We start from the raw sequence: 26,372 nt of genomic DNA on the forward strand, positions 1-26,372 counted from the left end.
ATGACTGAACAAAGAAGCAGAAATTATTACTCTAACTATGCTCCAATAAAACTACATTCATACTCTAAGCATTACATTCTTTTAGGAGTACACTGATGGTACATTTCCAACAACAGCAAGTAAACTTACATGACATACACTTCCAACAGGCAGGCAAATTGGTAATTCAGTGGAAATCTGTACACATCAGATTTAACTATGACGTAAACGTATCATCAGCATAAAATGGATATACAACATCCTCTAAAGAGGAACAACTTAGTAGTACCTCATCACCTCTGCATCCATGCAAGTGGATTTATAGCCATCTATAATTTTTGATTCTATACAAAGCGGTCTGTAAATTCTTCACTTACAATATTAAGGCATATACTATATATTTCATTACGCAATTGGGTCTGTAGCACCACATAATGTAACTCAATGTAGCCATTATACTACATTTAGCTTAAATTTACAAATATATATGTTTCACGTCCACACAATAACAGCTCTTATCTTGCTAATATCCTTCATAACTAAAATACTGCAATCCTAATATTAATGCCTGATGAGTTATTTTTGCTCGCACATGTATATAATCGTTAATAAAGTTTGTAGTATAACCCTTTAACTGTTACTTTGGACAACTAGACTCCCCAGTGTAAAATTATCCTCTTCTAAAGTTTACTTTGCTTGATATTAGCCAAATGCGTAGGAACCGTTTGTTTTATACCATTACCTTCTTCAAATCAAAAATTGTGCATGCTCTGATACTCTATGAATATTGTTTACACAAGATAAGAATTATGCTTACATTCTTTATTCTGCAGAGCATGTCAAAACGTAATTTGCACAACATCTATTGAAACAATTTCAATGATCTATGCTATCACAATACTCTTGAAAGAAACTACTTCTCAATCTGTAAATTAAATAAACTATGAATACAACATTTTTAACCTGAAGGACTACTATTCCTAAATTGGTCCCTGTTTTTACGTCACATGCATGACACAAAAATGATGTTACTCTTCATCAAAATGTGGTCTTGGAAAAGTTGGAACAAAACTAAACATCATACTGTTACAAATACAAGCATCAGATGGTGATTTGAGACCTCATGTAGAAGCTTGACACCAGACCAGTCAGCTTGTCATTGCTTTACCTTTCCACAACTTAAGCCATTTCGATTCATTACTGTAAGACTTATTTCAGAAAATATGCTACCAGCAAGAAGATGATGGTAACCTTGGATACAACCAGGCTCTGTCAACAGGTTATCGAACGCTTAACCTATAGTCCCACTCTCAACAGTCTTCTGGTTCCTTTTTCTACTACTATACCATAAAGCAGTTTTCACAGTCCTTGTTTTACTGTGACACCAGGAAAAATAATGCATGTTACATGAGAATTTTATTTCAATATGAGTGTGCGCCTCACATGAACACCATAGGGTCATCCTCAAAACCTTCGACTGTTCCAGTTTGCTGTGCATAATAAAAATGTATGACTATATCATTAATAAGTTGCCTTTTAGATGTAATCATCTACTTTGTGATCTCTTTACAAACTTCCAGCCTTGAAAAGGCCCTAGACTTAACAACCAGGATAGGGTGAAACATGTGTTTGGATAAACTGCTGCGTAACAGTATGGTAAGCTATATCAAATATGTTACACCAAAAATTTGAAAAAAAATAAGTAGGATAAAAAAAAGATCTATACAAGTATTGTGCTCTGTTCTAGAGTATGTTTTCTAGCATACAGTATGATTATGAATGAAATAGTATTTCACAGTCAGACAAAACAGAATGAACGCATTGGTGGGGAGCAGGTCCAATCTGTTCCATAATTTTCTAATACCACCCTATTTTCACGTATAAATCAATTGGCTAATACTTTTTTTAAAAGCCGTTGCATATAGGATGCTGCAACATTTGCTAATCCAAGCTGCTAAATCTATCGGCTAATACTTAATTAAGCCTTCAATATATGATGCTGCAAAATTTGCTGACCCATGCTGCAATGAATGTTGTATGAGGAGTGATAGTCTGACAACCACGATAGATGCAGTTACCGGTCCTGCCACTAGCTAGCAGGATCAGTATGTAAAAAATGTTGACATTCTTTTTCACCTCCCTACAATTATTTATCAAAATCTATTTGTCCTGTAGCTGCCCTAAAACCGTCACCAGGAAACAAAATTCATTTATTCCCATTGACTTTACTCATTCTTCACTATGCAAATATCAGAAAATAGAAATGTTAATTAAATGGCTCCCTTAAATCTCTGGCATCCCTCCTCTTTCTTGATTTTTCTCTGTTAACTCTCGGTTTACTGTTATGTCTTCACCTCCACTACCGCCTTTCTCCCAGATCTCATCTATTTCATTTCCTCTTCTTGCTCTGTGTCTCTTCTTTCAGTTTTAAGGGGTCTCATTTCTATATGGGGGCTTGTTTGTGCTGATAGTCATACAGGGGTCAAAGCTGGAAAACCTGTGCAAACAGCACCAACAGGGCACATAAGGAGATTTGTCCCAAAAAGGGGGTGGGGTCGCACACTACTCACACACCGGCGGAAGTTGCCCCTAAGGACTCTGGTCATTGTAGTAGAGTGTTCGCGATGCATCATCTTTCGATCTTGCTATCTTTGCTGTCTTCGCCATCCCTGGACACGTGTTTCAGGTTTTCAACCCTCGTCAGCAGGGATAGGCAGTGTTCTGTGGTCGCATAAGGAGATTTGTCCGCTTGGTCTCGCTTGACACCCTTCAACCTATCCTCTAACTCGTAACTAAGGGACGAGGCCACAAAATGAGATCAGGAAGGGTTCGAGGAGGCCCAACGAGCAAAGGAGGAGCAAAAAAGCGCAAACAAATAACTAAGTCACCTGAGGAAACCAAAGAGTCTCCGCCAGCAAAACTTAAGCCCACGACACAGAGCTCCTTAATTGACATAACATCGGACAAGCCTGCTTCTAACAGCTCAAAAAGCGACCACATGGGCAATACAGAAAGGAGCAAAAAAATAAATCAATCCTCGTCTCAGCCCAAAATTTACACAAAATTCTGTTTTCTAAAAAACGCAGGGGATACCTATTTTCAAAGATCAATGCAGTATCAGGATTAGAATCGCCCCTTGAACCATCTCAGCTACCTCTGCCCTATCAGTTTAGTAAAAACGATTTACAAAAGGGGGTAGTGATGAACAGAGTGTCTGAATTGAGCAGACCACTCTTACCCAGTCCAAAGATCAGGGCTTGATCCATCACCGTTATTTATCTCACTGCACCATCCCAGCTCAGAACCTGGCTATATGCAAATCAGTCTGTCCCTGGCCCAGTGCATCATGGGAACAGGGCAGACTAAACTACCAAGCCAATTCTTTACCAGAAAGGAGACAAGCTACCGGGGACCGGTTTCTGGCATTTCAGCCTCTTCGGCCCGGCTTGCTTGAATCCTGATGGAGCAGTGAGAAAGGGACTCATGTCTGAGTATACCCTGCCACACCTATAGTGGCCAAAATCGATTTACAAAAGGGGGTGGTGATGAACAGAGTGTCTGAATTGAGCAGACCACTCTTACCCAGTCCAAAGATCAGGGCTTGATCCATCACCGTTATTTATCTCACTGCCCCAACCCAGCTCAGAACCTGGCTATATGCAAATCAGTCTGTCCCTGGCCCAGTGCATCATGGGAACAGGGCAGACTAAACTACCAAGCCAATTCTTTACCAGAAAGGAGACAAGCTACCGGGGACCGGTTTCTGGCATTTCAGCCTCTTCGGCCCGGCTTGCTTGAATCCTGATGGAGCAGTGAGAAAGGGACTCATGTCTGAGTATACCCTGCCACACCAAGGAAAAGGACAAGAGCAAAGGAAAGAACAGTATAACGCCTATAACCTCACCTCAAACAACATCAACACCCCAGCCTAATAACTGTCAGGCAGGGCGAAAGACAGCATCTGCGGGAGCCATAACAGGGAGGAAACTGACCATAGACACCAACCTAATCCAAGTACACTGGTCACACAATGCAAAGGATAGGTCACCAAGAACACCAGACGATAGCAGACTCAGCATCAGCGACAACGCCGAGGGCAACAGTATGAGGAAGAGGAAAAGCCAAGAGGCCGCAAGCCGCATCGAGGAACTCATAAACAAGGAGGAAATTGGAATTGATCATGAGGAAGAGAAGGATTTATCCCCGATAGTCCTGGACACTTCTTACAAAAAGCAAGAGGCAGGAGATAAGAAGACGGAAAGGACTTCTAGCAAAGAAGAAAGGCAAGTGAGCCCAGCGTCAGAGGTGATAGAAATATCCTCTTATTTGGGGAAGGAGGAGTGGGAAGAACTTATAGCTGCATATCATCAAGACCATAACAGTAGCAGGACGACTTCAGACATACGGTCCATGAGAACTGAAGGCATGCAGGAAAATCAAGCGGAATCAGGCACGTCGGAAAGAGTAGTAAACTGTAATGGGCCACCAGGAAGCCAAGAAAAAATTCTAAAACATTCTGGGCAGGAAAGCGCTTGGCCTAGCCTCCTAAACACAGTACAACTCTTGGTGGATGCACTACACTACCAATCTGAGAAAATGGACGCCCAACTAACGTTATTAGACACTTTAGCCGTGTTTGTGGTTGCCATAGACGGGAAGCTGGGTACGTTAAACAAGCTTCTCCAGAGCAAATTGGATCACCTACAAGACACAAACAGGAGCACCAGCAGTGGGTGCAGATGCGGCCCAATCATTGATAAGCTATCCATCCTCCCAACACTATTGACCGACCTGTGCACACAGCTCAAAAGACCTACCCAGCAAAACACCACGCTGGGCAGTGTGATACAGGATCACCCAAAAACAAAAGACACCAAAATTGCTCTCTCTACACAAACAGAAGTGAGTGAAAAGTGGAGCAGTGGAGAGGTGGAGAAGTGTGGCTCAATGGTTAGAGCGGCAGACCCAGATGCAGAGGTCTAGTCCGGAACCAGGGTTCAATTCCCGCCTCGGCGGGTCTTGGGCTCAAAATTCCACAGACCTGATAATTCTCGCCTCGGTACCTATTCCAATCATGGAGTCCTACTCTGCAGCTCTGGGAAATAGCTTGCTTAATCTCCACAACGGCCCCCACAACGCTAAGGATGCCTGGCCTCCACCTTGGGGTTGCCCAGGAGTGGACGCCTCACAGGGAAAGCCAGGATGGGTTCCACAGCGGTATTCGTACAAGCGCCTTGAGACCCTTACGGGTGAGTAGTGCGCTATACAAGTATCAATTTACATTTTACAATTTACATTGAAAAAGGAAAAACTGGTGAAGATTCAGAAGCCGTAAGAAAGATTGAACTGATGAGCACAGGCGCACAAGTACAAGCTAAAAAGAATGATCTAACCAAAATCATAGCAGGCAACGACATGGGACTAATGAGCCCTCTACCAACGAACACCATAGATGAAGATGACATCGATCTAAAATTTAACGCGAAACAGAGGCGAGCTAAAAAGCGTAAAGGCAGGAAACATAAGCTCTGCTCAAAACGCGAAGGCCGATCTACCATTACAGAGCAAAGCAAATTACAACCTGGGGAAGAAAAAACTTTAAGTTATAACTCCAATGAAATGATCTACACAACTGATAACCTGGAGAAACCAGCTAACACTGGATCAGACGAACAAAAAGCCAACTCTCAACACGGCCAATTAGCATCTGCCCAATTATCTAGGAATAGCACAACGCCTACTGATTCTGGCCTGCCAAACGGGCTAAAACATAACAAAGACAAGCCCCAATCCCACGCAAAACATAAAACAAGGACTTACTCTGGATAGAATAGACAAAAAAGTAGAAAGTCAAGGCATAGGATTGACGGATAGTCAACTATACGCTATCAACCAAGCAACTGTGACATCACATATACGGGAAGACCGCACAACAACAGAACCGACACCTGTAAATCTGACAGGCAACGTGCACTGGCTGTGCAGCGGGGGAAGACATAAAGAACCCGAAACTCTTGCACCTTACCAATGCGCCAATGACCAAGCCTCAGGCGGAGCGACCAAAATCGACACCTATCTGGTAAAAGCAAGACCAACAGAATGTGCGGATCTGAAAACATCAACAAACATCTACAATGGAGAGCGGTGTATAAACGTACAAGGGAATACCCTAGACGCTACATGGTTTAACCCAGATTACATCTATAAAGGAAGACATGACACCCTCAACAGAAGCAACATATTACGGCTACTATCCCATATCCCTTCACTGGCAAACGTATCAAGCACAGATTTGTTGTCCATTGAATTTATAGACTTAGAAGGCACAGGAAGGGAAGCGACAAAGGCGACTTGGGCCTCGGGAGCAATATCGCAGAAAATTCTATCTGAAGCCGAGGTATTCAAAAACTGGGGCATTACGATAAAACCACATATAAAGCCAAGATACCCGGACATACTATACCCAGGAGTAAAGCTGGAGTCCAGGGATAATGCAGGCAGCTTCAGAACCTCGGTTCTTAGAGGGGCGGCAGGGCCATGTGAAACAGGCAGCAATGAGCACATTGAAATTACCTGCTGGAAAGGAGCAAACAGGGTAGCTCCAACCGAGCTGAAAGATCAAAGATGGATTGTGAGAACCATAAAAAATAACAACTGACAAATCGGCCAAAACCCACGGGAGCATATGCAAAACCAACTGTGCACATGCTCCTGGAATATCAATGGTTTAGCCACCAAAATGCTGGATCCAGAATTTGTAGCTTATATAAGATCTTTCGACATAGTGGCCTTACAGGAAACATGGCTCGCCGAACCTCCACACCTCCAGGGGTATTTACTTTTTTTCACAGGCGCCAAAAGGACAGCTAAGTACGGGCACCTTAAAGGCGGCCTAGCAACATACGTAGCAACCACTAGTTTTGTCAAGATAGAAGAAATGGGACCTTCTTCGGTAGCTACTCTTGCAATTAAGCTGGCCCTAGCACCCCAAGGTTCAGGCAAAGCCAATACTGACTGCATTCTGATCAATGCTTATATAAACCCTAAAGGGGAAAAAAAAGCAGCAAAGGAACTATACATCTTCTTGGAGGAATGCATTACGGGAAGATAAGATCAATAACTAACATTGTGCTTACAGGGCATTTCAACCTTAACCTCATGGGTACGCCACAAGAAGAGGTAATTTTAGCTCAAAATATATCTTGGGACCTTCCACTGCAAGAGAAACTACAAACAGCCAAACAAACAAAATTGGGAGTGCAGACACTCGAAGAACTGGAACACTTCAATATCAGAGCCCTAAACGGCAGAATTGTGGGAGATAGCCCGCCAGCCCCAACTTATTCTACAAGGGCAAACCGTATACTAGATTACACCTTTATCTCACTACCTCTCTTTCACTATACAACCTCGTTCCGGATAAGAAAAAAAAACTGACAGTGACCGAAAAAACTGACAGTGACCAATACCCTCAGGATATTGCCTTGGATATTGCGAGACCTATATTCGAGCGATCAAATGCCCCAAAAGATACTATCCATACTGTTAATTTCCAAAAAATTAAGTACTCAGTAGCGATGGGCGAAACTTTAATAGGAAGGGCACAACAACATTTTATGGAGCGCACTGGATCAAATGAAATCATAAAATGGGAACAATTTACAACCATCATGTCGAACTATGCAACGAAGCCCAAAGTATTTGCAAAGCTCAGCAATATGGACAACCTATCTCGAGAGTACAGAGAAAAAATTAAGGAAACAAAAAACATGATTTACCGTTTAATGAGGGAAATGCAGTTGGATCCCAATGAAAAAGTAAAGCAAAACCATCTTCGGACACTGAAATTCAAACTAAAAAAGCTGAAATGGGAGGCAACCAAAACAATGGAGGACAACTTGTGGGCAAAACTCCACTTAGATATTAAACAGAATGATGGGGCAAGGTTTTTGAAAACCATTAACCCGCTAACATGTCCAGCAAACTTGGGGGTTTCATCTAATATCACAGAGGAAACATGGGCACTCTATCTACGTAAGCACTTCAATCAAGACCCACCCAACAACCGGGACTTATCTAACTCCAATATCAGAATAGACCATAAAGTTGATAATGCACAACAAACACAATTGTGCACAAACAATAAAGACAGATATGAATTAATTAATCCCTCAAAACTGCAACACAAAATCAAATGCCAAATCAAAAAAGGTAGAAGGGAAGGAGCTTCGGGACAAAACGGGATCTCGCCAATCCTCTTCAAGCAAGATGTGGGTTACTGGGCAGCAGCTCTTGAACCCCTTTTTTTGGAAATCAGGAGCTCGAACATCTTGCCAGGCTCCTGGAAGGGCTCTATCATTACCCCAATATATAAAGCAGGGGATAGGGCTCTCCCTCAAAACTATCGACTAGTGGCCCTAATCGACAATGAGGCGAACTACTTCGCAGGTCTACTGCTGGAGGAATTACAGGCATGGGCTACAAAGAAATCCCTGAAACCGGTTTATCAGACAGGCTTTGTTAAATCAGTGGGCACGACGACCAATATACTAACTATAGGCCTACTAATAACCAAGGCAGAGACAAAAAAACTGCCCCTACATCTCTGCTACATAGACTATAAAGCGGCTTTTGACAACATTAACCGGAATCTTCTATGGTCAAAATTAAACGGCTGGGGGATCTCAAAACCACTGTTGGACCTGTTAATAAACTTGCACACGGAGACCTGGATACAGATAAAGGTGGGGGACGGCTCACTGCTGTTGAGGCGCATACCGACCAACAATGGCCTCAAGCAGAGCTTTGTCTTGGCCCCAACACCGTTTAATCTGTTTTTGGGCGACCTGGCTCCAATTTTGAACAACTGCAACTCACATGCTCCTAAACTAGGAGGGCTTAATCTACCATGCCTCTTATATGCAGACAACATTGTTTTACTAAACCACACTAAAGTAGGGCTTCAAAACCTCCTGAACACTACACAGAGCTATTCCAAGGCAAATGACCTAATAGTAAACCTCGAGAAAACCCAAACTATGACTATTAGCAAAAGAAAAAGAAAAATCTTCTCGTGGTTTTGGAACAACTCTCGCATCAAAGACACGCCAATATATAAGTATCTAGGCGTGAAGATTGATAACGGCGGTCGATTCAGTGTGCAAAGGTCTAGCATTAGAGGCAAAGGACTTGCTCTGGCAATTGCTTTAAAAACACTGAATAACAAGTTATCTGGTCCATCCTTAACACCTTTGGTACAAGTTATCAGAGTCAAATTACTGCCTACAATAACTTATGGAAGTGAGATCCTACGAGGCAGAGATGCAACACTACTCGACAGCACAATCATAGCCGCATATAGAAATATTTTTAGCCTTCCTAAGCGGACCTCCCCACCACAGATTAGGCTGGAGTTTGGCATCCAACAACAGCTCCTGGCACGTCAGGGGGCCTATATCTGTGTATGGGACAAAGTGAGGAAATCTGCACAAGGAACACTGAACGAATATCTGTGGAGGGAGATAGAGCAGTCTCCGACCTCGCCAGTAGCTAAATATTTAGTAAAAAGTCTTGTAAACACCGGGCTGGAACAGCTCTGGGCTTCCTCCTCAGATCACAAAATGTTTAATAAATTGGTAAAGAAGTCGATTAAACAACAGTCGTGGGTACAAGATAAAGCAGATTTCTCAAAAAGAACGCACGCTTGGAGGATTTTGAACTCATATTCGGCAAAAGCTCCCCAGAACTATTTTGGTCTGGGCTATGCCAAAAAGACCAAAATGTGCTTTTTAAGACACAGGCTAGGTCTGTTGCCCTGCATTCAGCATCTTCCACACTGGCTAAAAAAGAAAGCAGGCACGCTATGCCGGCTATGTGGTAACATGCAAGAAGATATGCTTCATCTGCTATGCTCTTGTGAGAAAATGCAAGAGGAGAGGAAACTTCTTTTGAGACACCATTTTATTCGACACAGGACACGTACACAAAGGAGTGCAGTCCTTACCTGCTTCTCATCTCAGGACCCTCAACTGAGCTGCAGCCTTGTAAAAATGTTAAAGGCTGTGGAGGAAAAAAATGCCAGGACTTGATTCTTGAACCAATTTGATCTTAATCTGTTTTATAATATAAACTACGTCTACTGTCTAAATACTGTGTGATAAATGAAAGGCCAATACGATTTTTATAATTAGGATGAACAGAATAACAATGTTCACACCATGATGGTTTTAAAACATATGTGATTTTATATTGTGTTTTACTTCAATTCATATTTTGTATTGCATTGCATTGGTTTTAATTAACTGTGCAAATTTACTATTACGTTTCTTGTTTTTCCAAAACAGAAATCCAGAGATTAGAAATAACATTTGATGGAGACCATTGAAAAAAATGGACTTTACCTAATTAATGTTTCCGCCATGAATTTAATAAATCCTAAATGTTTTGTTGTGCCTAGTAGCCAGGTCGTTTTATGTATTACGTCTGCATTAACATTTGTCACAAAAATAAGAATGGAGGTTGGTAATAAGGGAAAAAGAATCATTTGTGTACAGGTATACATCAGTTGAAGAATACACATAGTTTTACTAGGAATTAGCAACAAAACAGTTAAGAAGCATTGCTCCGTGCAAAGAACACAGTAGCTCAGCTTACAAATGCTAAACATCAACCTAGTCGGACATAACACCATGCCCCAGGAAAACAGGCCAACCAAGAACTTCTCGTTCACATCAATTGCCATTTTTCCTGGGATAATAAGTAGGATTCTAGCGCAACATAATTCATGCCCCATTTCTTTGCCGCGTACTCGGTCCATAGACATTGGAGTCTTTACATTAACACCAGTTACATTACACGAGGTCACATTCATATTTTTAGGACAATGGGGAGATTAAGTGAATTACCCAGAATCACAGGATGTTGAGCCGACGCCGGGACTCGAACTTGACATCCCAGTTCCAAAACAGACGTGTCTGGCTTTAAACCCACTATTCAGAAGAGCTAAACGCTAAAACGTGGATTGAGTTTTTTACAAAACCTGATGCCTTATTTTAATGTGAAGTTGGCAACATTTTGACCAACTACAAAGAAAATATCTGGAAGAGAAAAGAGATCTTAATTATTTTGAAATTATATCTTACCAAAGTGATATCTCGTGAAGCAGCAGCTGCGCTCATGTGTAAACTTGGTTGTCTGACAGAACTACTGCAGTCCAACGCTCGAGCAAATGTTCCAACGGCACTAAAGGGAAGGAAACGATCGAATAAGCATGTGCACTTCTGTTAAATAAAGGCGAAGTAAAACATAATAGTCAACACGCAGGTTTGCAGAGAGGATACCTTTTATTAGACTCGCCATTATATGTTACACCTTAGGTACAAGTTTCCTGATGAATACCCCACTACCCTGCAGACTGGGAATCTTAAGGTTTATCACAGACAACGCTTCGAAGCACATCTCTCATCCCACCTGGCTAGCGCCAGAGCGACACCAGCAGCAGCGCCACAGACATTATCAATAAAAGTGGCATCAAGATACCATAAACGAAATCAATTTTACCTAATCCTTATCTTCCCTGTACCTGGACCATAATTAAAGGACGGAGCGAACAGACACAAATCAGACAATTATTACCAAAGACTGTCACCCTAAAAAGAGAGCAGGTGTGAGGATGACGAGTCATCTGTTTGGAAAATAGTGTTCATTAAAGGTGAAGTAAATTGCTCTTCCATTAAAGTAGTGGCCAACATAGTTCTAGAGGCTTGACCATTACCAGCTTGTAAAGATAATACCTATATGACTAAGTCCCATTGAGGTTATTGAATATTTGAGCTGGAAATCCAGAACATCTAGAATGTATCATGCACACCTGGATCTGTGCCCCCCTCCTCCTCAGACCTTCTTTAGGAAACAAATTAATCAAAGTTCAGGCAACAATGCTTTGTTAAAATATGGATTTAAGACAAAGGTTTAGCCTTTACAATATTAAAAGAAGATCCCCGCCCCCCAAGTAAGTTTAAACAAAATCCTAAATAAAACTCGGGTATGCAGATTGCTTCCTGGCTGCTCTTCTTTCCTGACGCACCAGAAGCCACAACACAATGACTGTCCACGCTACAGTTATCAGACACTTTGAAATACAAATAAGGGGTTCCTTTAGTTCGTCTGTGCAGATGTTATTGAAAACTTTTGGAGGAGTGAAAATGGCAGGTAACAATCATATGAAATATGGCTTTCAGAATTCAACTTGGACAAGAAATATAAGATAAGACTCAAAACCATCAATGAACTGACAGCACATGCAATTCAGCTTTTGTTCTTGCAAAAGTAATAATCACAAAAAACATTGCTTTTAAAATCCACAACAAAGACAGGCAAGAACGCAGAGGATTCAAATAGGTGCTTACCAGAAGCTAAGTACCTAGATGAAGGTTTCATATGAATGGAATAAGGGTGGAGGATTGCTAATCTGTAGACCCTATTGAACAAATGACAGTTCAAAGCTTAAAAAACTAACTGCGAAGGTAACACTCTTTCTGGTAGACTAGCTAGCCGCAGATTCCCAACCGTCTGAATTCTCCCTAGGCGTCAGATTGGACCTAGAAACTTTTCAGCAGGTACCTTTCGCACAGAAAGGTAGCACCTCAGTGACACTCTTCCGCTCCAGAAAATGTGTGCGGGCCTATATAGGTGCCACTTTCGCACGCTGACAAGTTGTTTTGGAAACCGTCTGCGCTCTCGGAATCAGAGCCCCAAAAGCAAATTGGTAGATATATTTGCAGATTCCTAGAATTGGGATCTTATTAAAGGATAGAGCCCAAACATTTAACAGGAAGGAACGGAGGGCTGGTAAAGATTCTGTGGCAAGATTATACCAGAAAGAACATTACATTAGGTAAGTAACTTGCTCTTCTGATAGACACTTCTATCCGCAGATTCCTCACCTTTTAAATAGATAGCAAAGCAATACCTACTCAGAGGTGGGTCTATGAATGGACTCAAACCAGAAAATCCTGCAGGATCTAATGGGCAAACCAGCCTATTCAGGCAATAATGCTTCAAGAACGTGTGTACGTGCCCATGTTGCTAACTGGCAAATGTCTGGGCAGTGACTCCACATGCCAACGCAGTGGTGGCAGCATTGGCCCTATTAGAATGAGCCCACACAACTTCTGGAGGCTGCTTTTTAGCCAAGGCGTAGCAGAAATGAATGCAGAAAATGATCCAGTGGGAGGTGGTTCTCTTCTGCACTGCGTGGTCTTTTTTAGCTAAAAAAAAACTCCACAAAGAGCAGATCATCCACCCAGTGTTCTTTGGCACTATCAATAAAGCAACTCCGGGATCTCTTGGGGTCTAAGCGAGGGATTCCTTAGAGGAGTAAGGCAGATCATAGAACGCATGAAGGGTGATGATGATTCTGCTGACATGAAACAATGCCATGACTTTCGGCAGGAAGGATGCCTGCGTCTGCAGAACCAGTTTGTCTCCAAAGAAGGTGGGGTAAGACTAAGTGACACAAACAGCCTCAAGCTCCCTCACCCGTTGTGCAGAGGTGATGGTAATAATGAACACCGTTTTGAAGGTAAAGAACTGACAGTTGTAAAGCGGTTGCAACAAAGTGCATATCATATGTCAGGACTAGACTAAGGTCCCTTTATTGCATGGCAGAAGGGGAAACATATGTTGCAGCCCTTTTAAAAAACGCACCACAACTGAATTTAAACAATGAGGTCCGGTCTGGCAACCATAAGAAGGCATAGAGGGCCGAAAGATAACTGTGCCCAAAGCAAGGCCTTGCCAGAGAAGAGACAGAAAAAAATAACAAAATGTCAAGACAGTTTGGCCTGGAGAAGGGATGGGGGGGGTCAATCTGGTGAGTGCCGCACCAAACTACAAATCTGTCCAAATGACTGGCATATATAATTTTGTTCAAGGACACCTCTAAGGAAGGTCACTCCTCAATCTCCAAGCATGACACTGCAAAGGCTGGGGTGGAGAACTCTGCCCTGTTGCTGCGACAGCAGGAATCCCGAAGGAGCAGCCTGATCGAGGACACATGATCATGCCCAGGAATTTTGGATACTATAGTCTCTGTGTGGCCAATCCGGAGCAACAAGGATGACTTGGGTCCATTCTGTTATGATCTCCTGGGGAAGTCAGAGCATGAGAGGTATGACAGAAAGGCATGCAGCCTTCCCGAGTTCACTGGAGGAAAAATACATCTCCAAGTGAGATGCACTTTGGAAATTCCAAAGCGCATAAATGCTGCCATTGCAGGTTCTCATCTGTAGCAAACAGATTGAGCCAACGTTCTCCCCACTCCCGGAAGAGACCTTGTGCCACCTTCTGGTTGCAGCTGCCGGTTGTTATCAGCTAGGCGTCGACCACTCAGCTCGTCCACCCTGGCATTCAAATATCATGCCTGGTGGTTTATCTACAGGAAAATTCCTTGGCAGTCCCATCATTAATAGAGGCACAAAGCCTCCTGAAAATAGGGTTTGTGACCTCCACCCAGCCCTGCATGTTTTAGTACAACATGGCAGTGGTGTTGTCAGTGAGTACCTGCACCAGCCTCCCCTTGATGGACGGAAGGAAGGCTTACAACTCTAAGAGAACGGCCCTCACCACCAGAAGGTTGATATGGAGCCAGGGCACCAGGGAGTTATGCCAATACAGGCCAGGCATGTCATTTGCAGAGCACATCGGCATTAGTGTGGAGCTGCAAGGCACCCCCTTCTGGCCCACAGAAGTACTTCTGAAAAGTTTTCAGATCCAGTCAGTCGTTTTCCCAATACTCAAAAGGTGAGGAATCTATTGCTATAAGTCTCTACTATAAATGCAGTGATGTTCGCCAAATGCCCTCGAATAATACATTAGGCCTTTCCCTAAATGGGGTCAAGGAGAACTGCAAATCGACAGGCACCTTTGCTGTCAACAGATTCTAATCCAAGGCAACACACCATTCAAAATATACACAGCCTTGAATGAAGGTCTTTGTAAAGAGAAAACTGGCCATTAAGATTATTTTTTAGCACATAATCAGAAAAATCTTGCAACCACTGCCCCTTCCCTCATTTTTCTCTACGGTAGATCGTTAAAGCATGGAAAATAGCTCTTTATGGTTTAATCCCGGAAAATTAGAATGGCATTTGTGTGGTGTCTTTGGTGACTGCTCAACACCCATATTTTTGCTTTTCCTCTAGAAGCTCCCTGCGTTTTCCCTTTTCTGCACAGTTTGTGGGCAACCCAATGCTAAGAGATTACTCTAACTGCACATCTTGCTTATGATTGGGGAGAGCATGAACTGCAACCTCAGGATAGGTCCCCTTTACCACACTGCCCACTTCCTGGCTGGTAGTAGCATATATACATTTTTGAGGTAATGCAGCTGAAATAAAGGGTGCTGTCCATTTGTCACATCATTGACATTACATCCTGTTCGGACCATTAGTATTTTGGATGACCGTAAACAGCATGCACATTGATTTTGCAACAAACATCACGAACATTGGAGATGTATGAATGGAAGATTAATGACAACCCTCTTTGGTGCACCTGTGGCTAGGGCTACCTCGGATGATCACAATGATCTTTTAGTGTGAAATGGTGAATGCAAGATGAAGGATGGCTTCTGCTCAAACAGTAACAGGACAACCACATCCCCCCACATTTTATTGTACACGTTCTTAAATTGTACCTTGTTAATTCGAAAGTTGTTCTGAGAAGTAATACCAGTTTCAAGTTAACAGTTCTAAATGCATCACTTCTAAAAGTTAAGTTGGTTTCATTGAAATTAATGATCTGTAGTGTTACTGCAGAAAGCAATAGTTATTTTTTTCTCGTATAATTAGAATAATAATAAACTCATCAACACATCCCAAAAGAAACTCATTTCCAACAATTGCACTAAACAATGTATACATGGTTAACATTACTCTTAACTCTTAATCCCTTAAACCCTAACTACTTATCACTTATTAAGTATATCCCAAACCTGCCACTCTATAACGCAAACCTTTAACTCGTAGCTATATATATATCAAATTCTTAATCTTATACTCAGCACAATTCCCTTAACCCTGATCTGTTAATCCTAATCATAATACCCTTAATGCCTAATCAATAACCCCTATAACAGAATACTTAAAACCCATAACCATTTATCATATTCACCAAAACCATAGCCATGCACCTTAACCCTGCACATTTAAACCTCCTTCCTTTACCTTTAATCCCTAACCCATTACACATATATACTCCTCATCTAACTCTTTCAGATTGTTTTTTCCTCATTATATTTTGTGAATATAGAATTTGGGATCCCATTCCTCAATCCCAGCTCCCCGCTCTATCAGGTAACATTGAAAGGGATGCAGACCTTTTCCATAATTGGATCGCACTAGAAATTAAAAACCGGACTCCCACCAATCGCCCCGGCAGAACTCACAAGAAAACTATTAATGCTCCTTGGTTCACCACTGACTTAGCTACCACTCACCTTCTCTGCAGGAAAGCTGAGCGTAAATGGCGCCGCACCTATGACATTGACGACCGTCTCGCCTACATCCAACAGAGGAAAAAATACCTCTCTAATATTAAATCGGCCAAGAAAATCTTTTACGTAAATGCCATCAAAGACGCTAGCCAGAAACAAAAAACCTTGTTCTCCATAGTAAAAACTTTTACTCAACCCAAAGCCCTCCAGCCCGAAATCCCCCCATCCCAAGATCTTTGTGATAAGATCTCAGATTACTTTGATGAAAAAATCACCTCCATCCAAAGGAACTTCCCCCCTCCTCCGACCCCTCAAGGGCCTTCTAGCCCTGACCAACTTGAATCTCCAGTTGGTAGCCTCAAAAATTTCACCCCGGTCACTCTAGCCCAGACCAGAGAAGCTATTCTATCCTGCAAATCTGGATCCCCTTCCGACCCCTGTCCCCCCAAGATCCTCCACCAAATCATAGACGTAGTCAACCCTACCATCAATGACATAATCAACTCGTCACTTTGTTCCGGATCTGTCCCTCGCATATGGAAAAAGGGTGTCGTCAAACCACTTATGAAGAAAGCCAATAAATCCCCTGTTGACCTAACCAATCTCCGCCCAATCACTCTCCTTCCGGCTCTTGGAAAAATAACGGAACAGTTAGTTTATAAAGAGCTTAAAACCTACCTTGAAGCCCACAATATACTCCACCCTCAACAATCTGGTTTCCGTCCCAAACATTCAACTGAATCAGCTCTGATCGAATTGGCTGATACAATCAAAACGCTGCAAGACCAGAGGAAGAAAGCCATTCTTATACTGCTCGACCTCACAGCAGCGTTCAACACAATATCCCACTCTATCCTGATCAACAGATTGATGGACATAGGGATTTCAGACTCAGCCCTCTCATGGATAAGATCATTCCTCAGCGACAGGTCCCAGACTGTCGCCCTTGGCCCTTTTCAATCTAGGGAGAAAAAGGTCTCCTCTGGAGTTCCTCAGGGGTCCATCCTCAGTCCCCTTCTTTTTAATGTTTACCTCATCCCTCTCCTTGCCCTAATTGAATCATTCGGCATACCTGTCACCTCGTATGCCGATGATACTCAGTTGATCGTACCTCTAGAGGACAACTCAAACCAAGCTGAGCTCAATCTGAAAAACTGCCTAACCGCTGTCTTCCAATGGATGGACACCAACCACCTCCGTTGCAACTCTGGCAAAACAGAGATCCTCCCCATAGGAAAGAACACCTCTTTCTGCCCAGCCCTTTGGTGGCCGGATAACTCTGTTGCCCCTCCCCAGACCGTCACTACAGCTAGAAACTTAGGTGTATTATTTGATTCGGATCTATCATTCAATCAACACGCTAGAAATGTTGCCGGCAGATGTTTTGGGATTATTAAATCTCTTAGAAAGTTTTTCGACTTTCTCCCTCTTGAGGCCAGGAAAACGGTGGCAGTGGCCCTCATAATCTCCCGCGTTGACTACTGCAACGGTCTCCTGGCCGGGACTAAAAAATCCACTCTGACCAAACTCCAAAGCGTCCTTCACTCGGCTGCCCGCCTGGTTCTAAAACTACCCCGCAGATCCTCAATCTCTGCAGCCCTAAAAACCCTGCATTGGCTACCCCTCCATAAAAGAATACTCTTCAAAATGCTTACTGTCACCTTCCGGGCGTTCCACAGTACTGGTCCTAAATACCTAACCAGACGCTTCTCACACTACCACCCGAGTCGCTCCCTTCGCTCTGCCCAAGACAATCTCATGTCTTCCGCCAGGTACAACTTGAAGTTAAAAGGTGGAAAAACTTTAAGCTCCCTGGCCATCAAAGCTTGGAATAGCATGCCCAAACACTTGAGACAACAGACCCTAGAGAAGCCCTTTAGGAAACTTCTTAAAACTTGGATTTTTGACCTCCCCGATGACTTGACCAGAGCCGCCATTTAGTCTTTCTTCGCACCTCCAAATACTGGGCTTCAAGGATTCTCAGCGCCATGATGCTCCCTCCGGAGCGAACGCTGCGCTATATAAATACCCCCTCAAATATCAAATATCAAATATCAAAATTAGTTACTTATTTCAATTATATATATTTAGAACTAATAACTGACAAGTGTTGCTTTAGATATTTTGTAGAAATATTACTACTTTGATTAGGGACCTCTTGGAGGTGGATACATAACCTTCCGGCTCAGAGCACACTCCTGAATACAAGCACCAGCTCGCACAGGGCATTCTGGGGAAAGACAAGGGCAGCCCTTCCGAGAAGTCTTTTTCGGGAGGGAAACTGCCTCAACCTACTTTCGTGGAAATCTAAACTTTGTTAATGTATCGGCTGGCAGTGATTGCTTTTTGCTAGGACTGGGAAAAAAAGTGGAGCTCTAGTCCGATTTAAGGAAGATCTAAACCAACTAAGATCTGCATGGACTTTGATAGGCTCTTCTGGATCACAATGCCTAGTTCATTAACACACGCGTTAAGCCTCTACCCTTTCCAAAACTCAGCATACCAGCTGGTTAGAACCTTCTCTAATTGCAACTAAAAAGGTATCAACGAGTATAGACAAGTTTCTGCTAAAACGGAGACTGAACATGGATTTGCCAAACACTTTCCGTAGCCGGCTTGGACGAGCCCATGGTCAAATGGTGTATGTCAAGAGCTAGTGTGCGTACGCAAAATCGAAAACTGCAATAACGAAAATAGGATTTTGAGTTTTTTGGATGATAAAATTTGCTAAACTGAAAGCGGAAACCAATAGCTTGCTGCTACCCTGTGTGGTAGCTATGTTTAAATCTTCACACAGACAAGAGCTCTTGATAAGGTTATTCTTGTCCATGTGCTAGAATAAGATTTCTGCATTACTACAGCAGTGTAACTTATGCAGACTGTTCTTTCCCCATTCACACTGAGAGCTTTAGGATCCTACGAGAATGTTGTGTAGTATATATGAAATGTGTAAAGTGATATTTAGTTGTGAAGTTGAGTAACCTAAAGTTCATGTTGTCTTTAACTCTTATGATTGGATTAAAGACTGCAAGTGACAGGATAAACACATGCTCCCTAAAAGTACTGTGTGTTCATAGTCCCAAAAAAACATATCTGCTACACAATCTGTTTTCACTTACCGTGCAACAACTAAAAATTGGTCGATTTGACGATCACTAAGGGGGCTAAAGGGGTCCCATACAATTTCCTCAAGCTTCGATTGATCACGGTCATCTGGTCCTGTAAACCAAGCAAAGTGGAATCAGCTTCAAATAGGAAAGGCCACTATAATTGTAAACATTTAAACACAGGAATATGATAAATACAATTCTGAAATAAAAAAAAGGCATATATGCTTGATATCCATTATTTATAGCCTTAAGTAACTCAATATGAAATTAGGAGTCCGTTTCGCCAGAACTGTATCAGCCTTTATCCCTAATGTTTATAATGAGTAATTGTTTAAAAGAGCTACCTCAATATTGTCAGAAGTAAAATGATTAAAAAAAGTTCCTATCAAAAGTACAGGATAATATTTTCTTCATAAAATAAGCTGATTATTCTCTTTTTAGGTGTAGTTAATCCAATGATTTGGGGAGTTTTTAGCTACCGTGTTTCACCTCCAAGTGAGTAGACTTTTTCATTGTTCTTAGAAGGCCAAAGTGGAAAAACAGGCATGTAACATGTGGTGAAGGTCAGTATTAGGATGCACTTTCAAGGTCCTGGTAAGCTGTCTGCCAGATACCTCAAAGAACTTAGAACAGGTTATGATAAAACAGTTATAATCTTTCATCAAGAATGAGATGTTATACTTCTCCAAGGCATGCTTTACACTAGTTCATAGTTCTGATGCAGTAATTAGTTCCATCCTGAGTAATTTGAGCCAGGAGGCAGACCATGGCAGTGCTGGGTCCTGATATTTCCAGACATAATAATGGCCTTTACCACCATTGACCATATCATCTCCATCTACAGATTATAAAGGCTGGAAAAAGGCTCTCCTGGACCAAGTCCTTCTTGCATTGAAGAGTGCAATCAGCCTCAACTGTTGTCAGTTAGAACCCGAAGTATAAAATGCAGACTCACCCAGGAGTCATCATTATCACCATAGTTATTAAGACAGGTTTAAGTTTTTCCAGGTTTCAGTGAGGACTCTGTTAATCCTTAAATTGTGACCAGTTAATCATGAGACACTAACACTTTAACAAACTGTCTGAAGATAACAAACTAAAGGTGACTAAAATGTATCTCCAAATTAAATATATGTCAAAAACAGATATCAGTTGGAATCGCCTATGCATGCTGGCTGGAAAAGTGACTCCCATCATTGATGGAAACCTTGAGAGTCCTTTCATTTTTTTTTCCATTCTTTTTGCAAGAAAAAACAGCAGAAACAAATCATATAGTACCATAGCACAAAAGTAAATCTATCAATACAAGGAATCTTGAGGATGAAAAGAATACATATTTAATCATAATAATGTTATTCCCTATATCCATTCCGTAATAGGGGCCCATATCTTTGCTCCCATAACCCTCCACTTTAACCATTTAGTTATATAGACAGCAAGTTCGAAATTACGCATCGCCAATAATTTTTCACGCCAGCTGAAAAAGGAGGGTAGCTCAGGGTTGATCCAATCTCTTGTAATACAGGCCCGTATTACAGCCATACATATAAAAAGAAAACATATTGTAGCTTTCGGTCTTGGCTGCGCCACAATTCCCGAACCACAACCTGTTAGAACCATCTTGCTGGTTATATTAATAGTGTATCCCTGAATTTCAGCCAAGAATTGTTCAATACAAGAAAAAAGTTCATGAAGTTTAGGGCATAAAAAAACACCTGAACCGTATCGGCAGCATATTGACCACATCTATTACATTTGGTTCCGGTGGTTGAATTCCATTTAGAAACTTTCTTGGGGGTGTAATATAAGTCTTGAATAGCCATGTAATGCTGCGATTTCATCATCCCCGTAATAAGAACTCTGTTTGCCAGCATTAAAGATTCGCGAATATTGACACCATACATCCCAAGCTTAGTTTCCCATTTTGTTTGACACAATACCAAATCATCAGGAAATTCAAACACGAATGTCTTTTTCATCAAGTTTTCAATTAGGGGTTTTTTAATCATTCGATATTGTGCTGCTGGGTCCTAGCGTATGTAAAAAACGACGGATTTGTTGATATTTAAAAAAATAGTTTTTTGATATACCATAAGCAGTTTGTAAATCTGTGAAGGACATTAGGTTTCCTTCTTTATACAAATCCCCTAAACAATTTATTCCTTTAGAACTCCATCTAATAGCGATTGGATCCCAAAATATATAAGGGAGTAAATCAGAAGCGGTAAATGGTGTATATGCATTATATTTTAATATTCCCAGATGTCTCCTAACCATTTTCCACACCATATAAGCCGCTGTAAGGATCTTAAATTTTGTTTTCTTATAATAACTGGGTTCCACCACCCTAAGTAAACAGCCCTTTATCTCCTCGCCCAATACCAATTCATATATCGATGGAGCTTACAAAAAGGGATTGGAGCTTTATCCCCAACCACAAGTGGACTTACAAATTGTAGAGAGGCGGCTATATAATGAAAAAGAAAATAGGGAATACTCCAACCCCCACACTCTTTAGGGAGAATAATTTTTTATAGTCTCTGCGTTGCCGTTTATAGCCCCACACAAATCTAGTGGTTACCCGCTCTAATTTTTTTAAACATACAGAAGGAAATTCAATGGGTATTGTGCGAAACCTATATATGAATTTGGGCAAGATCAACATTTTAAGCACATTGGCTCTACCATATACAGATAAGTGAAGATCGTTAAGTCTTTCTAATGTCGAGTTAACTTTGGCCAGTGCAGGATTCATATTCAGTTCAGGAATTTTAGAGACTGGAAGGGAAATCTTGATCCCCAGATATGTAACCTCAGAAATTGTAACTATAGTAGAGGGAGGATCGTCTCCCACGTACAGGATCTGAGTTTTGGACAGATTCAACTTATAACCTGAAAAGGATCCAAACTGTGTTGCTAAGTTGTCTATGGCAGGTAGCATGGTTTCTATATCAGTTGTAACCACCACAATATCATCTGCATAGGCTAAGGCACAGTTATCTGTATGAGCTAGATGAATTGGTTTAATATTTATATCACAGTTTAAAGGGTTTAAAAAAAGATCTATGTAAAAAGCAAAAAGAAGAGGTGAACACGGGCACCCTTGCAGTGTGCCACGAGTGATTGAAAACGGGGAAGATGTTTGACCGTCCAGGCGTATTGAAGCATAGGGAGATTGATGCATGGCTTTTAATGCAATTAAGATACCTGGACAGAATCCCTTTCAGGTTAAGGAATCCCAGATATATGCCCAAGTGACCTTGTCGAATGCTTTCTCAGCATCCAACAGGGTCACTCCAATGGTGGAGTTGGTGGCCTGAGCCCAATCAATGATTGTAATTAAACGGCGTATATGATCTGCGGTATCACGTGACGGAATGAACCCATGCTGAAATTTCGAAACAATCGGTGAGATGATACAAGAGAGACATGAGGCTAAGATTTTAGAATATACTTTGCTATCAGCGTTGATCAACGAAATGAGTCGATATGATGAGGGTGCCAAGGGGGGCTTATCTTTTTTAAGAAAAACAATGATTACTGATTCCTTCCAAGAAGGCAGTATTTTCCCTCTTTGAGCCTCCAGAAAAAGTGAAGTCATTTCTTTTCTAAGAAAGTGTCAGAAGGTCCTATAAAATTCCAAAGGAATGGCATCGGGTCCAACAGCTTTACCTAAAGCTAAGGACAGTGCAGATGATTCAATTTCTTCCCAGCTAATTGGGGTATCCAATTGCTCGAATTCCTCTAATGATAGAGTAGTATTGGGTAAGGACTGACTAAAATCTGTTACCCTTCCTTCGATGTCCCCGGTAATGTCCTCTGAATACAGTTTATGATAAAATTCACGAAAGATCCCCAATATTTCGGAATATTTTTCAAAGTTTGGGCCGTAATACCCCTTTTTCTTTTGTCATTCAGACCACAAATGTTCCAAGAGCATATCTTAATTCTACCCATTTTCCAAACAGAATGTACCGTAAGAAGTCAACCACATAGTAGTCACATTAATTAATACAACGAACAAATGATATATAATACCAAAACCTAGAGATTCTAGAATTGAATTAGCAAAAAATGTTCCTTTGCTGTTTTTCCTTTCCCCACACACCCTATCACCCCTCCCACCCTTCCACCCCGAGAAAACCATCCCACCCACCCAGTGACCCACCCACACGAGGCAAAGGGACTGGCAAGTCCCCATAGGTGATGGAGAGAGAGGCAGACTGCCTGACCCCACCAACCACCCCTACCTCCTGAAGAAAAAAAGAAAAGTCTGAGAAAAGAGAAGAACAGAGAGAGCATAAACGTAACATAGCCATGTGTATATGGATGTGAGTATAAACAAAGGTAGCATATGAGTCGCATAATTAAGGTTCATTACACATTACTCAGATAAGCCATATCACAAACTTTAGGCTACTTCACTTAAGAAATCTCTAGCAACAATTTCTGACCTAAAAAAAACTTCTTAAAGTACCTTTAACTTGGAAGGGTTTAAAAGAAATGCTAGAGCTCCCTTAGCTTTGAAATTGAGGTATTAGCTGTCTGAAATGCCATCTCCGTTGTACTGTAGCCTGACAGTAGTCAGGGCGAACAAAGAACTTTATGCCCTTCCCCCTCCTTTTACGGTCCGGCCTTGCTAAGTCATATAGTGTTTCTCGCAATAGAAAGTTATTTAAACAGATCAAAATTGCTCTTGGTTTCACATCGGGAGAGCTGTTGCTGGGACGTTTATGAAAAGGAAATCGACGAGCTCTTTGCAGTTCATGGTCCCACCTCCATTAGGTTAATTCGGGAAAGGCTTCTATAAATAGCTCTTGAACAAATTGCCGAATATTACTCCCTTCCAAGCCTTCAGGTACTCCAAGGACACAAAGATTATTTCTTCTTGACCTATTATCAAGTCAATTAGCTTTAAAATGACAATCTCTGAGAGCAGCTAATGCAGTAACCTCAGCCTTCTGTTGCACCAACTCGTCCTCGACTGTAGATATTCTTGCTTTGGTCTCGGCAACACGTATAGTAAGTTAGTTTGTTGACTTGATAACTCGCCGTACAGTGTTCTGAAGTTTACGGACTGTCCCTTGTGTTCGCAAAGCTTTCACCCTGGTCTCCTCCCGGTGCAGTGTGATGGCTTGAAGGATTGTAGCCAGCGTGATTTCAGATTCTGTTTTGGACGCACCTTTATTCCTCCGGCATGAGTCATTGTTCAAAGTAATATGGGTCATATCATTGGGGGCCCTCCCAGGATCGCAAGACAGAGATGTTAAGTCATTTGAGCGTGGTAACAGACTCCGTATGAGCAAGCAAGGGAGAAGCATCATTCTCAAGATGCTCAGAAGGAGATACTTGTTCCTCCAGCGAAACAGTTATGGGAGATGCCCTGCGAACTGCGTTACCTTCCGTAAAGCTACCCTCATCCTCATCCAGGCTCCTATCATCAGCCCAATCAATTTCGTTGCTCTCCGATAATGAATAAAATTTGCCACCAGAATCAGCGTCCAATACAACTGAGTCCTTTCCGATAAATATTAATTTCCCCGATTCTCAAAGTGACGAAACTTCTACAAAAAGGTTTTAGTTTTTAAAATCATAACCATTAAAATTATATTTCCCTCTCCACCAGAGGTACCACAGTATTTGGGTCAGATGTTTTATTCTAACATTTTTTAAGCGACTATTTTGAAGTGGTGACTGAGAGAAAGCAGTATTCTGGGGAAGTTCAGCAACAACATGCACCTAAAAGTACAAATTAGAGAAACATCAGAGGCATTTATTATGGTTCTAACCATAAAACAACACTTGGTGCCGTTGTGCAGCATGTAAAACCAAAACAAAAATCTAATATGAAATACAATATCACCTTTTATTCCCTCATTCTCCAAATCAATACATGCGAAAAAGTGAGAGAGCTTCAAATGAGGAGGGGAAGAATAGGAACTCCTCCCTTACTTGATGACCATTTCTCACTCTTAGGTATATGGCATGCTTACTTCTTTATACCATTTTCATTTGGAGGAGTTAGTTAACATTCTTTAGTCGGCATGTAAAAATACCATAAAAGTAACAATTTATCAAGGGAGGTTACAGTACAAACTTTAAAAAAACAATTCATCAATCTGAAACCTGCATAATACAATTTCAAAATATGAATAAAAACCTACACATCACATATAACCTGTCCCACATCAATCCAACTCATCTACAGGATTGGTTCACGCTACCCCTTGCGGTCCTTAGTGTAAATGCAGCCCTTAGTAAGTTAGTAATACAAAAAAATTCTAAAACCATCTGGGGCCAATTTGAAAAATAAAGGTGCCACCCGTACTAGTTTGAATCTGGCCTTTTTTTTAAAAACCCTTCAAAAAAAGTCTACTGGGATGTAAATAGAGTAAAACCAAGGATTATAGACAAACACAGCTCAGAGAAATTATCAGTGGCTGATGTCAATTCAAGCATTTCACTCATCAATTGCCTGTGCCACAGGACTCAAGCAGTGCCTCACTTATTAGACCCAACAGGGACAGAGCGGGCTGGGCCTGCTTATCCTCCTATTAAAATGGACGTGGCTGATCCTAAGGACTGGATTGTTCCTATTGGAGGAAGATGAAGTCTGATTGGCTTATGGATGGTCTTCGTGTACAGCAGAATGGTGGGGGAAAAGAATAAGGAGAGGAATTCGGGGCTGAGTATTTATTTGTGGCTGAGATTAAACTTTAAAAGGGGCCTCTGTCCCCTTTGTAAAACTATCTGTTTTCTCATTTATTTAGGGCCTGAGTTATGGTTCC

General features: G+C 41.7%; 1 protein-coding gene across 2 annotated transcripts in view; it reads right to left on the reverse strand.

Annotated features, from left to right (window-relative positions):
• Positions 1 to 26,372, reverse strand: part of LOC147709244 (metastasis-associated protein MTA3-like) — a 790,513-nt gene that overhangs the window by 553,078 nt on the left and 211,063 nt on the right. For both annotated transcript variants that reach the window (XM_086927807.1, XM_086927806.1), the window contains exons 7-8: positions 19,594 to 19,693; positions 11,121 to 11,220 (exon numbers count right to left, since the gene is read on the reverse strand). In XM_086927807.1, the coding sequence (XP_086783933.1) occupies positions 11,121 to 11,220; positions 19,594 to 19,693 (200 nt within the window). The remainder of the gene's footprint in view (positions 1 to 11,120; positions 11,221 to 19,593; positions 19,694 to 26,372) is intronic.

Source organism: Lissotriton vulgaris, chromosome 6 (assembly GCF_964263255.1).
Source record: "Lissotriton vulgaris chromosome 6, aLisVul1.2, whole genome shotgun sequence".
In the NCBI taxonomy this organism is placed as follows: domain Eukaryota; kingdom Metazoa; phylum Chordata; class Amphibia; order Caudata; family Salamandridae; genus Lissotriton; species Lissotriton vulgaris.